Source organism: Scatophagus argus, chromosome 2 (assembly GCF_020382885.2).
Source record: "Scatophagus argus isolate fScaArg1 chromosome 2, fScaArg1.pri, whole genome shotgun sequence".
NCBI classification, from domain to species: domain Eukaryota; kingdom Metazoa; phylum Chordata; class Actinopteri; family Scatophagidae; genus Scatophagus; species Scatophagus argus.
This window is the reverse complement of record NC_058494.1, coordinates 27,346,773-27,362,751: the sequence shown is the minus strand read 5'-3', so window position 1 is coordinate 27,362,751 and position 15,979 is coordinate 27,346,773. Positions and strand designations below refer to the sequence as shown.

General features: G+C 44.3%; 1 protein-coding gene across 1 annotated transcript; it reads right to left on the bottom strand.

Annotated features, from left to right (window-relative positions):
* Positions 1-10,426: 10,426 nt before the first annotated feature.
* On the bottom strand, positions 10,427-13,623 carry LOC124051938. Its single transcript, XM_046375746.1, has 5 exons — positions 13,489-13,623; positions 12,641-12,673; positions 12,378-12,493; positions 12,076-12,111; positions 10,427-11,609 (listed from the first exon to the last, which is right to left on the bottom strand). Exons 3-5 carry the CDS (start codon positions 12,491-12,493, stop codon positions 10,787-10,789), a joined length of 975 nt encoding a protein of 324 aa, XP_046231702.1. The 5' UTR covers positions 12,641-12,673; positions 13,489-13,623; the 3' UTR covers positions 10,427-10,786.
* Between the last annotated feature and the right edge of the window lie 2,356 nt (positions 13,624-15,979).

The window sequence follows — 15,979 nt, the reverse complement described above, 5'->3', positions numbered from 1 at the left end:
GCCTGCATTGTCTTCTAACCCAGCCACCTCTCCCACGCCAGCCACCTCTCCCACGCCAGCTGCCTCTGCTCACCCAGCCGCCTCTTCTACCCTTGCAGATCCATCTACGCCTGCATTGTCTTCTAGCCCAGCCACGCCTTCCACGCCATCCACCTCTTCCACGCCAGCTGCCTCTTCCACGCCAGCTGCCTCTGCTCACCCAGCCGCCTCTTCTACCCTTGCAGATCCATCTACGCCTGCATTGTCTTCTAACCCAGCCACCTCTCCCACGCCAGCCACCTCTTCCACGCCAGCTGCCTCTGCTCACCCAGCCGCCTCTTCTACCCTTGCAGATCCATCTACGCCTGCATTGTCTTCTAACCCAGCCACGTCTTCCACGCCATCCACCTCTCCCACGCCAGCTGCCTCTGCTCACCCAGCCACCTCTTCTACCCTTGCAGATCCATCTACGCCTGCATTGTCTTCTAACCCAGCCACGTCTCCCACGCCATCCACCCCTCCCACGCCAGCCACCTCTTCTAACCCATCCACCTCTCCTATGCCAGCCACCTCTTCTACCCTTGCAGATCCATCTACGCCTGCATTGTCTTCTAACCCAGCCACGTCTTCCACGCCATCCACCTCTCCCACGCCAGCCACCTCTTCTACGCCAGCTGCCTCTGCTCACCCAGCCACCTCTTCTACCCTTGCAGATCCATCTACGCCTGCATTGTCTTCTAACCCAGCCACGTCTCCCACGCCATCCACCCCTCCCACGCCAGCCACCTCTTCTAACCCATCCACCTCTCCTATGCCAGCCACCTCTTCTACCCTTGCAGATCCATCTACGCCTGCATTGTCTTCTAACCCAGCCACGCCTTCCACGCCATCCACCTCTTCCACGCCAGCTGCCTCTTCTAACCCATCCACCTCTCCTACGCCAGCCACCTCTTCTACCCTTGCAGATCCATCTACGCCTGCATTGTCTTCTAACCCAGCCACGTCTTCCACGCCATCCACCTCTCCCACGCCAGCTGCCTCTGCTCACCCAGCCACCTCTTCTACCCTTGCAGATCCATCTACGCCTGCATTGTCTTCTAACCCAGCCACGTCTCCCACGCCATCCACCTCTCCCACGCCAGCCACCTCTTCCACGCCAGCTGCCTCTGCTCACCCAGCCGCCTCTTCTACCCTTGCAGATCCATCTACGCCTGCATTGTCTTCTAGCCCAGCCACGTCTTCCACGCCATCCACCTCTCCCACGCCAGCCACCTCTTCTAACCCAGCCACCGCTTCCACGCCAGCTGCCTCTTCTACCCTTGCAGATCCATCTACGCCTGCACTGTCTTCCAACCCAGCCAGCTCTTCCACGCCATCCACCTCTCCCACGCCAGCCACCCCTCCCATGCCAGCTGAATCTGCTCACCCAGCCGCCTCTTCTACCCTTGCAGATCCATCTATGCCTGCATACTCTTCTAACCCAGCCACGTCTTCCACACCAGCCACCTCCTATATCCCAGCCACCTCTTCCATGCCAACCATCTCTTCTACCCTTGCAGATCCATCTACACCTGCATTGTCTTCTAACCCACCCACCTCTTGCATGCCAGCCTCCTCTTCTGCCCTTGCAGATCCATCTACGCCTGCATTGCCTTCTAACCCAGACAGCTCTTCTAACCTTGCAGTGTAGAAGTCTATGACTTTCCTGTCCTTTGCACCTACTCAGTCGTCTGGGTTTCCCCTCTCCTACGTGATCTGCTATTGATCCACCTATGTCTGTGATTATATTTTGAAGTAGGTGTGTGCCTGTTTTTTTACCTGGTGCTATTGGTTTGACTCTGTCTATTGGTGGGACTGTTACTACATTTTTGCCTATGACCTTTTCTTGTGTTGAGGGGGCATTGTTTATGAGGCATGATGATGTAACCTCTCCACCTGAGGAACAGCAGGTGCACTGAAAAGGGTCAGCTCCAGGCTTATAACAGCGGAATATATTGCTAAGGCCAAGTTTAGCAACCCCAAGTTTTTTAAAGGATTCAGCCAGTTGAGACACGTCTGCGTTGGAAACGTTGACTACTTTAGAAAACACAAATGCATAACTAGACCAGTTCTTCGTGATGGTGTTAATCTTGTTGTTGGTGATACAGCTGTCATTTGCCTTGGTTGTGCCTGTGGGATCATATGGGGATTCTTTAGAGTAGATGATGAGGAAATTACCCCGACAGCTTGTCATCAGGGTTTGTAAGTTTTCGAGAACACGTGCCACAGCCATTGATTGTGCTGCTGCCACCACTCTGGCGCCCTGGTACACTCCGCCACCCGAGACAGTTTCCTTCACTTTGTTTGCTGGGTCATGAAGAAGAACTTGCTTTAGGTTATTAGGGTCTTGGTTCAGTGGGAGGTTCACAGCCAGACTGAAGGAGTCACCAAGTGCATATCTGCCAAAGGAAAACATTTTTAATGAGTATCTTGGTATAAGGTATATACTGTTGATGATTGTACAGATAAAGTTTGAGAATTGTGAAACTGCTGATAAATTCAGAATTATTATGAATAAACAAAAACAGTTTTAAAGGTCCTGTGCTGGAACAGCTTATAAGAGAAGAATTTCAGTGACAAGGATAACGACTGCACACCAAGTTTGAGTTACCATTGATGAACTGGGCCCTTATAGTCTGAAGTGGACCATTTTGTGAGGTTAGTGATGGATGTGAAAGTTAATTTTTGCAAAGACTCAATCGTCACACTAAATCAAGCCTTACAGAAACCATAAGGAACTCGACATACAAAAACACTTGATAAATACATGAATACTGTGAACACAGTGAAAACATAACCATTACCTAGCAGCATGTTAGCATGCATATTAGTAACATATTAGCTCATTAGCAAATCACTTTTAAATGCCACGTGCAAGTGCTTGGACATTAACTAACAGTTTTACCTCAGTAACCTCCTAATTACTGCTTACTGACAGTAAGTAGGATTTGATGTTAAGTCTACCTGGAGCAGTATACCAAACTTTACCACTAGGTGTCGCAGTTGACTGAACAGATATTCTCATTGAGCAACACAATCCACCAGGACAACTGTAACACATCATGTCTTCATGTCAAATGTGTATGAGAGCCTCCACATCATATTCCTACAAATGTTTCACAACAAGAAGCCCATGAACAAGTGTTGAACAGCACATTGCAGTAACAGCATTTATGAATACTGTAAGTCATATCAACACTCCAGCTCACTCTTTTTGACTTGTAAACTGGAAAACTTCAACTTTCTTTAACTTAATATTCTTTAAAGTATATATACACATTTCTTAATTGTTTATTTACTCATTCAGTAGCAGCTGTAGTAGTAGTGGTAGAAGTAGTAGCAGTAGTAGCAGTAATAGTAGTAGGAGTAGTAGCAGTGGACGGTAGAAGTAGCAGTAGTACTGCAGTAGTACTGCTACTTCTACTGTCCACTGTCCACTGTCCAACTCCTGCATCATGAAGGACCCCACCCACCCCCTCATGTGAACTGTTTGCCCCTCTCCCCTCAGGCAGGAGGCTGCGGACCATTAAGAGCAGGACCACCAGACTGAGGAACAGCTTCTTCTCAGAAGCTGTGAGACTGTTGAACTCTGTAGCCCCTGCTGCCACCCTACTGCTACCCCATCCCCACCCCACAAACACACACACATCACCCTTCACTCATGCAATATTGCATAGCTTTGCACTGACTTGCACAATACGCCACCTCAACTCCATTGCACACTACCTCAGATGTTGTATATATTGTTGTCATTTCATTGTTTATAGTATTCTGTTTAATACTGCTGTTTTATATTTATAGTTATTTTTTTATATTTGTCATTGGGCTTAACCGAGACCAGGGAAACTAATTTCATTCCACCTCATGTTTCATCATGTTTGAAGTGACAATAAAGCTTCTTGAATCTTGAAGCAGCAGCTGTCTTTGAGGACTAATTCAGCAACAGCAGCAGTAGTATTAGTTGTAGTAGCAGCGGTGGCAGTAGTAGTAGTGGCAGTAGCAGTAGGAGCAGCAGTAGCAGTAGTAGTAGTAAGGATCAGCTGTCTTTGAGGACTCACTTGTTCTTGAGGCCTTTCACGATGCTTGTGAGCCAGTTCTCGTCCACAGCAGCCAAACTGTTTCCAGCAGACAGGAAGACGGCCAGCAGCACCGCCGTCCGGCACAGGCCCGCCATCTGCACACAGATCGGGATTAATAAAAACGACAGGCTTTTAACAGACCCACTTTATTTTCATACACAAAGGCCAAACATTTGACGACTCAGTTTCCCAAATGAGAGGACTTGTTGCTTCTTTAAGCACCGGACTGTCAGTCAAGCTGGAGAGGTAACACCAGGCTTTAGGAAAGTGTGTCTGGTAGTTTTCACTATTGTCAGAAGTTTCATAGACCAAACTGGAGACTGAGGAAAACCATCAGCAGATTAACCGACAGTGAGAACAATCGTTGGTTGCTTGTACCTGCTCTGGTGGAGACAGATGTCCGACAGATGTTCTGAAGACTCCTCCTGTCTTCTTATCAGTGTGCAGAGGGAAGTGATATTTTTTATAATACAGCAGGCAGACCATGACCAAACCCCTCTCTTTGGTATCATAACCATATTTGTCTTCCAAAAAGCAAGTGGAAGATGAGAAGAAGTTGTGAAGTATGACTCAACAAGTTGAAAAGAGGATGAAATAATTTGCTATCACCATTATTTGTCTTTTCTTCTTGGTTGAGAAATAGAAGTGAGTGAAAACTTGAATCTAAACTTAAATTGAAGAAGAAGACATAAAGGCATCAGACACAGTTTCATCTCCACAACACATTTTCAGTGTGTCACCGACCAGAACACGGTCCTGTTATGACCTGTTTGAGACAGTCATAAAGTGCAGGTAGAACAGTTGTTGTAAACATTACGAGGTATAAGGTGACAATGAGCAATTGTTGTTGTGTAGTGTACTCAGTCCAGCGTCTGACAATTGAGTCTTATGGCTTGGGGGATGAAGCTGTTTCACAGTCTAGTTGTAAGAGTACGAATGCTTTGGTACCTTTTCCCTGGCAGCAGAAGAGTGAACAGTTTGTGAGATGGATGTGCAGGATCATCCACAATGCTCAGGGCTTTGCATGGATCTCCACGGTGGAGCCATCAGTAGTCACCGGAGAGTGGTCACGCTCTTCGTTGGCCTTGCTGATGTTCAAGGACAAGTTGTTGACTTTGCACCAGTCCGTTAGACGTTGAACCTCCTCTCTGTGAGCTGACTCGTTGTTCTTGCTGAAGAGACCCACCACAGTCGTGTCATTAGCGGGCTTGATGATGTGATTTGTGCTGTCCGTTGCCTCACAATCATGAGTCAGCAATGTGAACAGCACACAACTTTGTGGGCTCCTGTTCTCAAACTGGTGGTGCTGGAGATGTTGCTGTTGATCCGGACTTTCTGAGGTCTCTCATTTAGAAAGTCTAGGATCCATTTGCAGAGGGAGGTGTTCAGGCCGAGCAGGCTCAGCTTTTCGACCAGGTGCTGAGGGATGATGGTGTTGAATGCTGAAGAAGTCTATAGACAGCATTTGAACAAAAGTGTCCTTGTTGTTCAGGTGAGCGAGAGCTACGAGGAGCAAAGTGGTAATGGCGTCGTCCGCTGAGCGGTTGCGATGGTACACAAACTGCAGAGAGTCCAGGGTGGGGGACAGCTGGTCCTTGATGTGCCTAATGACTCTCGAAGCACTTCATGATGGTGGGCGTGAGTACGACAGGTCGGTAGGACAGGACACTGGTGACTGCTTCCGGTGCCCAAGCAGTCACCATGATGATGATGGTGGTTTCCATGAAGCATGTAGGAATGATGGCACAGCTCAGGGAGATGGTAAAGATATCTGTGAGAACATCCACTAGCTGGTCTGCACATCCCCTGAGCACTCTTCTAGGAATGTTGTCTGGCCCAGCAGCCGCCCAGCAGAGCCCTCCACACGTCGGCTGTAGCGAGATGTAGCACCTGGTCGTTGGGATAAGGAGTGGATTTTCTCGATGCCATGTTGTTCTATGCCACAAACCATGCGCAGAAGTCGTTCAGCACATCTGGGAGCAAAACATCACTGTCACGGGTAGGTGTGGTCACCCTGTGGTTGGTGATGGCTTGGATGCCCCGCCATAGGCGCCGAGTATCCCCACTGTCTTTGAAGTGGCTGTGGATTCTCTGGGCGTGTGCACGCATTGCCTCTCTGATGGCCCGGGACAGTTTGGCTCTTGTTGAACTCGTGTCAGTGTCATCCACGGCTTCTGGTTGGCACGTGTGGTGATGGTCCTCAATGGAGTGACGTTGTCAGTGAACTTGCTAATATAGCTAGTGACTGATGATGCATATTCATCCAAGTTGGTGTGGTCACAGTTGGTAGCAGCCTCCCTAAACATCCAGTCAGTGCTCTCGAAGCAGTCCTGAAGAGCAGAGATGGCTCCCACTTGCCAGGTTTTCAAATGAAATGGCCTGCATCTGACAATTAAGACTTCCACCGGTGTAGAACAACGTGTGGAGACTAAGACAGAGTTCTTGCACCCATCTAGTTCGATGGCACCATCTGCTGCTCTGTCACTGAACCACGTCTCAGTGACAATGAAAACACAGCAGTTCCTGCATTCCCACTGGGTGGTTCTCTGAAGTTGGACGTAGTCCAGTTTGTTTTCCAGAGCTCGCGCACTGGTGAGTGTGATGGACGGGAGAGCCAGCTGACTAGGGTTTGTTTTTAGCCTAAGCATTAATGGGACATCAATGTGTTCAGAAGGAGAGTTAGAGGAGGAGAGAGAAGCTCAGTGCATGGTGGGAGATCCCCCGGCAGTCTAAGCCTATAGCAGCATAACCAGGGCCAGCCAAAGCCAGCCCTAACTATAAGCTCTATCAAAGAGGAAAGTTTTAAGTCTACTCTTAAACGTAGAGCCTCCTAGACCAAAACCAGAAGATGGGTCCGCAGGAGCAGAGCTTCAAGGCTCTGGTTCCCATTCTGCTTTGGAGATTCTAGGAACCACCAATAACCCTGTATCCCCGTATGTGACGCTACTATGAGCTCTTTGAGATATGATGGTGCCTGACCATTAACAGCTTTGTTTGTGAGATGGAGAATTTTAAAACTTATCCTGGATTTTACAGGTAGCCAGTATATAGAAGCCAGTATGGGAGGAATACGATCTTTGATATGAGTCCATGTGAGAACACCTGCAGCAGCCTTCTGGATTAGCTGGAGAGTCTTTAGATAAAAAAGCTTAACATGTCAGATTGTTACGGGGTAGTACAGGCTTTGTGGTACAGGAAGTAAATCTGCCATTAGATTGCCACAGAAAGCAAATTAAACCACATGCAGTGTCTGAAAAGATTTAGGATGAGAAAGGTAACAATTTTCTGACATTTTATAGACTTAACTTTCCAAAAAAGCTGCTCCACTCGACTGAAAAGATTACATGATAGACTGAAAGTTAATCAGCAGCCATTCTGATTAATCGGTGAAGTCATTCACTGATTAAATACTCTTAAATGCTCCATTGTACAACAGCCAACAAACAAAAAGCTTATTGACAACAAACTGCAGCAGCAATCCCACTGTGAGCTGTGAGTTGTAACAGCCTCTTACAGCTTAGTCATGAAGAGATGAAGATAAGATGAAGACTTCTGCTCAGTGGATGACTAGAAGATTTACTGCAACACTGAAATCTTCCTGTTTTCATCTTGCCTCTTCATCCAGTTCAGCAGAAGACGCACACTGATCAGACTGTGATCAGTCACAACATTAACACCACTGACAGGTGAAGAGAAAAACATTAATCATGTGGTTGTATTTTATCAGTATTCTGTGGTGCAACCTTGGGTTCTGGCAATCAATCATCCCTGCCATCAACAATCCAATTAGAGCTGGTTTAGACCAAACTCTTTAATGTGATTTTTAGGAAGACCCAAAAAAATCCCCCATGAGAAAGCACTTGATAAAACCTTTTTTTGGGAAGAGTGGGGGTTCCCATCTTCCATGGAACCACCAGAAGATGGTTCCATAGGAAGATGAGTACTATCAGTTCTTTGAGATAAAATGTTAATTGACCATTTAGGGCTTTGTATGTGAGGAGGAGTAATTTCAAGTTTTTTTCTGAATTTTACAGTCAGCCAGTGTAGAGAAGTCAGTACAGGAGAAATATGCTTTCTCATATGAGTTTTGGTCAGTACATGTGCAGCAGCACTCTGGATTAGGTGGAGAGTCTTTAGGAAATATTGGGGCAGCCTGATAACAGGGAGTTGCAGTAGTCCAGCCTGGAGGTAATACATGCATGGACTAGTTTTTTTGGACACAATGTGCCTAATGTTTTGCAATGTGGCAAAGGTGAAAAAAGGCAGTCCCTGAAATTTGAGTTATGTGTGAGTTAAAGGACACATCCTGATCAAAAATAACTCCCAGATTTCTTACGGTGAGGCTAGACACCAAGGTAATGCCATCCAAGGTAGCTATAGCACTAAATAATTTGTTTCTAAGGTGTTTAGGGCCCAACATAATAAGTTCAGTTTTGTCTGAATCAAAGGAGAAAATTGCAAGTCATCCAAGTTTTTATGTGTTTAAGGCATACCCGAAGTTAGCTGATTGGTTTCATAAATACAATTGCATGTCATCTGCGTAACAGTGAAAATGTATGGAGGTCTACCAATATGGGTACAGAGACAAGACCCTCATCTGATGCAAATGAAAAATCATTTGTTACCACCTAAGCATTGCAGACCATAGACACCCTGCTCCCACCCTTCTTCCTCCAGACCTTGAGAGGTCAAAGTAGCCCGATCAGAACATGAGTCATTGTGTTAATATCATAATGTCATGTATTTCATAAGTTTCTGTTTGGCTGTTCCTCTTTTTCTGTTTTAGGAGACAAGGGGTTGCTGCAGTGAATACAGTCAGAAGGAAGGAACATTTTTATGCCCTTTTTAAGTAATGTTCTAAAGTTAAGTGTTAGTAAATTGCTGTGATGAAATTATTCATCGATTCTATGGTTTTAATCAAATAGGCGTCTGGGAATACATATAACCATATGATGCTGTCAAAAGGAGATTCTCAATCACTGAAGTGGGTCCAGACTCCACCTGTTGGTCTATTCGTGTTGTATTAATGGATTAAATTTGTTCTTTGAGTATTTAATTTCTCCCTTTTTTGTGTACATGGTGGTCATGAAACTCATCATGATTCTTCCTCTTGAGAGCATTATTATCAACTGAAGAACTGATGGTGATCTGTCCAGGGGTTGTTGAACTGACTGACTGAGACAGAAAACTGAAAAGCACAAGTTGATTTCTGTATGTCACAATTTGGAGTATTTGTAGATCTTTTTTTTTTTTAATCATTTGTTTTAATTATAATTTTGCCTTTCTTTAAACCTGGTCAAAGTCCTTCAGGGAGCTTGTGCTGCCTCTCTGTCAGAAAATGTTTTGTTTTTCACAGCGTAAAACCGAGTCCACCTCGTCATCATGACTTGCAGACTCAAAAAGTTGATTTTGGTCGAAATGCAGAACAAGGGACGGTTTGTGCTGCCTGTGCCAGAGAGGAAGAATTTTCTAGAGAGGGAACTGCACAAACACCTTTTTTAAAGGGACATTTCACCCCAGAATCAAAACCACGTGTTTCTCCCCTTTCCTGTAGTGTTGTTGATCCATCTGGAGGGTGTCGATGTTGGAGCTTCAGAGTTTTTAGAGATGTTGCCTTTAATATCATGATACTAGCTGACACCTCATTTGTCTTGTCAGGGAGGTCAAGGTTAATGGCAACTGAGTTATAACATTAACAAGCTTAGCCAGCTTGGTTAGCTCAGTTAGCTAGCCGCTCATCCGTGAGTTTTTCAAATGCTTTTTTTTTTTTTTTTTTTGCAGTGCAAATTTATTTCATTTTTCCAGCAGCCACTGTTCTCCCCTCCTGAACCCTGCCAAGACCTTCCCCATCTGCTACTCAACTGCAGGCCCTCTGTTTGTGACATTTTTATATTATTTCACTTGTTTATCGAATGACAGCTTTCATTTAGCTCCATAATGCATATCAGAGAGTGTTTGGGTTTCATGGTGTGATGGTTCTGATGGTTTTTTAAGTGTTTCTGGAAGGACATAAATAGATGTGACAAAGAGGCAGCAGATATAGTGTGTAAATTCTGTTATAGGTTAGAATTAGTGTCTTGATTAATTTTCTTCAATAATAATAATAATAATTCAGCCTTGAGTGTGTGTTTTATCAACAGTGTTACATCACATCACTGTGTGCAGATTATAAGACCTTCAGTATCATTTAGCCTGAGACAGTGCAAAAGATGGAAGATGAGGATGAAAGATGTTGTCTTTGAAGTATCTTTCACTGTTTGGCCTACAGGAAGCAAACTGTGAAATGTTGTTTGTTCTGAAGGGGCTTCAGAATGAAAGTCAGACCAGGATGATGCTGAGCCAAGCTTTAATCAGAAAGAACAGAAATTCAGAATGAAAGTTATTCCTGCACACAAACAGAGAACACATGTGGTATCAGGAACTGGCCAGTATGTAAGATTTGGCATTACACCATACTACCAATTTGTACTTTATCAATACACATTAAAACAGAAAACTTGTCTATTCATTAAGTAAATTTTGCAAAGTTTATGCATAGATAGATTTGGAGCTCATCCTGCTCTTTCTTTTTAGCCCTCTGCAGTACCTCCTGGATCCATCCTATTGGCATTTTCCTCCTCTAATTTTCCCCTTCCTCTGACTCCTACTCTGCGTCCACCCACTTCTCGGACTTTGACCCTGATGCATTGTCAGCCCGGCCTTCCAACATTTCTGGAAACTCCAGGTCTTGGATTGACACTGTTGCTTCGCGTACCACTGCCACCTTGACCACTTTGTGAGGGGGGGTTACTTCTGCCTGGTTGAGGCTGTATGGGTGAATTATCTGAGATACAATAAGGAGCAACTTGACCACCACTAGAGCAGCTTTGGCACTGCATTCCATTTTGTCTGTTGCAGCGGAATATGTTGTTCAAGCCAATTGGTCCCAGAGGACCTCTGTGATTCCCGAGTCGCTCGAGGGCTCCTCGTAGCTCCGCCTCAGGTATAGGTTGACCACCACGAGGTTGGAATACATTGGAAAACACAACAGCATAGTTATTCCAACGCTTAATCCGGTTTATGCTATTCAGAATGTTCAAGGGATGTGATTCATTTTCACTTGCACACCTTTTATCACATGGGGAAGCAAGAATGTAGAAAAGCAACAAATCATTTTGGCTAAGACTGTTGACCAAGATGTTAAAGTGCCTCAGAACTCGGTACTCTGCATGATCAGCTTTGCCCTCACGAATTGCATTGGGGCACGTGCTCTGAACATCAGCCCACGTCTTTATTGGTTTTTTACATGGCGGCAGAAGTTCAGGCCATTGCACGTCTCCATCAGGACACTGATCCAAAACATTGGGCCATCTCAGAACCGTGGCTGCAACCACTCTGGTGCTGGTGTACACCTCACAATTTAGAATCCTTCTCCTCACAACGTCACCTGAGTCAGTCACTTGACTCATGTCGTATCTTTTCGAGACTTTGTTGTATGGGATGGTCACTGCCAGACTGAACATTGGGTATCGTCTGTCAAAGCACACAGATACACAAAGTGCAAATCAGGTGTCATTTAAAACAGTATAGTGATGAACTACAGAAAGCCGGAGAAATCAAACCAATGAGCGCACTTCGGTCACGTTACTGCTGTTATTTTCTCTTCTTTTGAACATCAAATAGAAGAAAGTTAAATGACAGTTAAACAACAGCCAAAGACTCTTCATCATAAATGACAAAGAAAACAGCAAGTCCTGAAATTGGAGAAGCTGTATTCAGCAGATGTTTGACATTTTTGCTTGAAAAAAAGAATGAAATGATTAATTGATTCTCAAAATCTTCAAGACTTTCGACTGACTAATCCAGTAACTGACTAACTGTTGTGGTGGGAAGTGGGGAATACTGAGAATCCTGAGTGTGCGTATGATGTATAACAAATCATTTTGTCTTTTCTCTCTGCTGTAGCCATCGTTTTGATCAGTAACGTTGAAGTACTGACCTTGTACCCCGCGCACCCTCGTAGCTCGGTGTGTACCTGCAAAGGAAACAGACACAAAATGTTTGACCATTTGAGATAAAAGTCCAAAGGTTTAACAGAGGGAAAGATGCACTGATCACAGAATTATCAGAAAGGTATTTTTGTTTGGAGTAATTTATTGTAATTTTATTTAAATATGATAATACCTCAAGCAGATTTTAAATCTTGTTTTTATCAATTCCTTAATGTTAAAAATTCTTTCTCCTCAAACAGATGCTGCAAAAAAGTTTTTCCGCTCTACATTCTAGAGTCAGTCGACTCACCTATTCAAGATCTCCGTTACAATTTCTGCCAGTTGGTTCTGGTCCACAGCAGCCAATCGGTTTACACTGGACAGCAACAAAAGCAGACTTACAGCCATCCAGCACAGGCCAGCCATCTGAGTGTTTCAGCAAACAGAATTAGGACTGTCGCAATCCTCCAAAACCACACTTCAGTCTGACTATTGGTTTTAATCAATTCAAATCAATTCAGTTTCAAAGTCATTGTTTCCAGCACTGACGGCTCTGCCATTGACGAATCTCACCTTGACTGCTGCTGCCAACAGGATCTACGAGTCCTGAAAAGAGAAAAAAGACACAAAACAAATGGTAGAAGTAAAACTCTATGCCTTGTTTGTACTTTAAAGGATCACTTCACATATTTTACAGTCTGTATGGTAGGGTATGACATTCCCTCTTTGTAGTATCCCTCCATGCAGTTCAGCACAGAAACAACCATGTCCATGGAAGTACAAAGAGGGAATCTTGTACCAAACAGACTGTGACTGTTGGAAGATACAAGCTTGTTTTGACCAACTCAGGCTGCTGAACCATGAAAACCTGTTTTGTTGTTCCCTGACTACAACATATTCCTCACCATGCTCTTGTTTTTCAGGAGAGGTAGAATTCATTCAGAATTAGAAGATGATGATAAAATGAAGGGTCCAGCTCAATATGTGAACACAGCGTATCTAATCCGGAGACGTGTTTGTTGTTTCCCTAAGATGACGAATCAGCTGACTCGTGACGATCTTGAGAAATGATGGGAAATCGAACGTGCCATATTACTGTCCATGTTCAGCAGAAGCTTCAGAGCCTCACTTTTATGTGACTTGAACCTTTACTTGAACAGAAAACCTTTTGTTCTGACAACTGTTCGCTAGGTGTCAGACCTAAAGAGACTTTTTATTTAAAAAGAAAATATGTAAGAAAATCATGTAACATTTGTTATTCGTCATTGAAATGTATTTCTGATACTGAGAGCTGTAAATCAATGAATAGTAATGTCACAATATGGGAATTTATGCCTTGAGAGACTGAATGTAAAACCAGTTTGAGTTTTGTATTTTAAGACATGATTTGGTCTAAATCCAGTCAAGAGAAAAAGTTTTACCTGCTTCGGGGGAGAAAGCTGACAAAGAAATGCTGCTGACTCGGTTTCCTTCTCAGTGCTGTCGTGGTGAATGCAGTCAGATTGAAATGACATTTTTATAGAGGAGAACTTGACCACCGAGCAGCACCACACCCTTGTTTGAACATCTTTCTAAGAAATGATGCAGAAGGAAGAACAGAAGAAACACCTTCGGCGGGTTGATTTAGGAACCTGATTAACAACATCTGTGTGACTCATAATCTTTGGCTGATTCAGTGCTTAATGAAGGGTATTTTGGGCAGACAAAGTTGTAGTCATTATTAGTTTGAGTTACAGTTAACAATAAAATCTGTTCTGCTACTGTCTCCTACATTGTACCCCAAGGTTCCATGTTAGGCCCTGTTTTATTTTCCACAGCCACTTCCTCCATCCATCCATCCATCCATTTTCTATACCGCTTATCCGTCAGGGTCACGGGGGAGCTGGAGGCAACTTCCCCCAAAAACTGGAAATTCAGTCGCTCATCAGTGCTGAGTCACCTGCTATCCTATCCTGTTCTGGTATGATTATAAGGATCCTATTATAAGGATAATTTCCTTGGGCCTTCAAATATCCATAAGCAAGAAATTTGGGTGTAACTCTTGACTCAGCGTGGAAATTCTACAAACAAGTAAACAAATGCCGTATTAAGGTGGTAATAAAATGTCACTTCTGGAGTCTTACATGCTCTTGTAACTTAACCAGGTGACTGCTGTAGGGCTCTTTATGTGGGAGTCAGCTATGATTTCTTTGGAACTGTGTTTAGATATAACTCAATAATTTATAAGCAGGTATGACAAATGTCTAACAGGATAAAATGATAAAAAGATGTTTTGCATCCAAAAGGTCAAAGGTCAGCTGATCTTTCCTGTCCACCATTCAGCAGCACAACTCAGGAACAGAAGGGCAGACTGAGGCCAGATTTCACATGTGGTCACGTACTGGAACGGAGATTGTGAGCCAGGCCTTTTGGTCCAACATCAGTGTGTGACCTCACAAATGCTCTACTGCATGAATGGGCACAAATTCCCACAGAAACACTCCAACATGTTGTGGAAAGCCTTCACAGAAGAGTGGAAGCTGTTAGAGCTGCAAAGCTGTCTGTGTGTTTACACTGAGACGTCATTAAAGTCCCTGTTGGTGTGATGGGCAGCTGGCCCAATACTTTTGTCCATATAGTGTACATTTTGTGAGTCTGGACCAACATGAATGTAAACCTTAAACTGACTGATGGTAATTCTAGTTTCTGATGTGTTTTGACAATTACACTACAGTTACAAGTCAGCAGTTGTTCCCAGCATTAGTAAATGGTTGCTTGGCAGGTCGTGTGCAGCTGCCTGCTGCTGCAGGCTGATGAGAGCGCTGAGACTTGAGCCATAAAACCACAACAGTGAGATAAAACTCTGTCTTCTGTCTTTGGAGACCTCAGGGGACCCTGTGCCTTGTTTTTGAGGAACTGGTTTGTTCTCTGGACTGTTGAAATGTGTCTCTTCATCCTGACTTGCAGGTTGAAGAGTTCAGTGGAAGCACAGGAGGAAGGGCGGGCTCAGGCCACGGCTTTCACACTGTGATGTGGAGTAACTCTCACAGCGTTTACTCATCACCAGAGGAAACCAGGTTGCATCGCACAAAGCAGCTGTTGTGAGAGATAAGTCGTTACTACACCTATTTACTCATTGCATTGTATACAGTACTGAGTGCAAAGGTTCTGAGAGGATGACACAAACTGGCCAGGGTGATGCTGAGCCAGGCTTTGATCATACAGAACAGAAAATAACGCTTTACAGAAGTGGAGTACTCTGATAGCAGTACTGTGAGTACTCAGGTTAAGTTACAAAACAACTGCAAGCTGCAGTTACTTTCTGATGTGACCTAAAATTAAAGATTTTAAATGGAACCACATACTTCAGACATAACTGTGCAGTGTGAAATAAAAAAGTATGATTTAAGCCAAAGTTTTTTCATCTCGATCACTTTGGTTTCATGGGACTGCAGTGGATTCAGACTCAGGGTCAAACAGATCTGCTGGGACACACACTGATACTGTACCAGGAGCGGAGGATCTACTGTCCACGCACGAACCTGATGTTGTTGTTGGAAAGGGATTTTGGACGCAGTGAATTAATGTCTTCATCAAATGTCACCTCCTGTTAGCAAAGCTGAAGAGAAGCTTCACCACAGTTAAGCCTGTGGACTGCATCCTTCCTGAGATTGTCTCATCTTGTCTTTTGTTGTTCTCCACTCACCTTCTGTGATAACATTACAACTGGGCTGTGAAGATCATAATAACAGCAGTAACAGTTAAAATGAAGTTTGAGAGCAGTGGGTGGCCTGACCCACCATAGCCAGTATGTTCTTCATGTCCCTGTAGAACAGACATCTCAAACTGGTCCACAGGAGGGCCGGTGTGGCTGCAGGTTTTCTTTCCAACCAAGTAGCAGCACACCAGACTTGACTCATTTAATCAACTGAT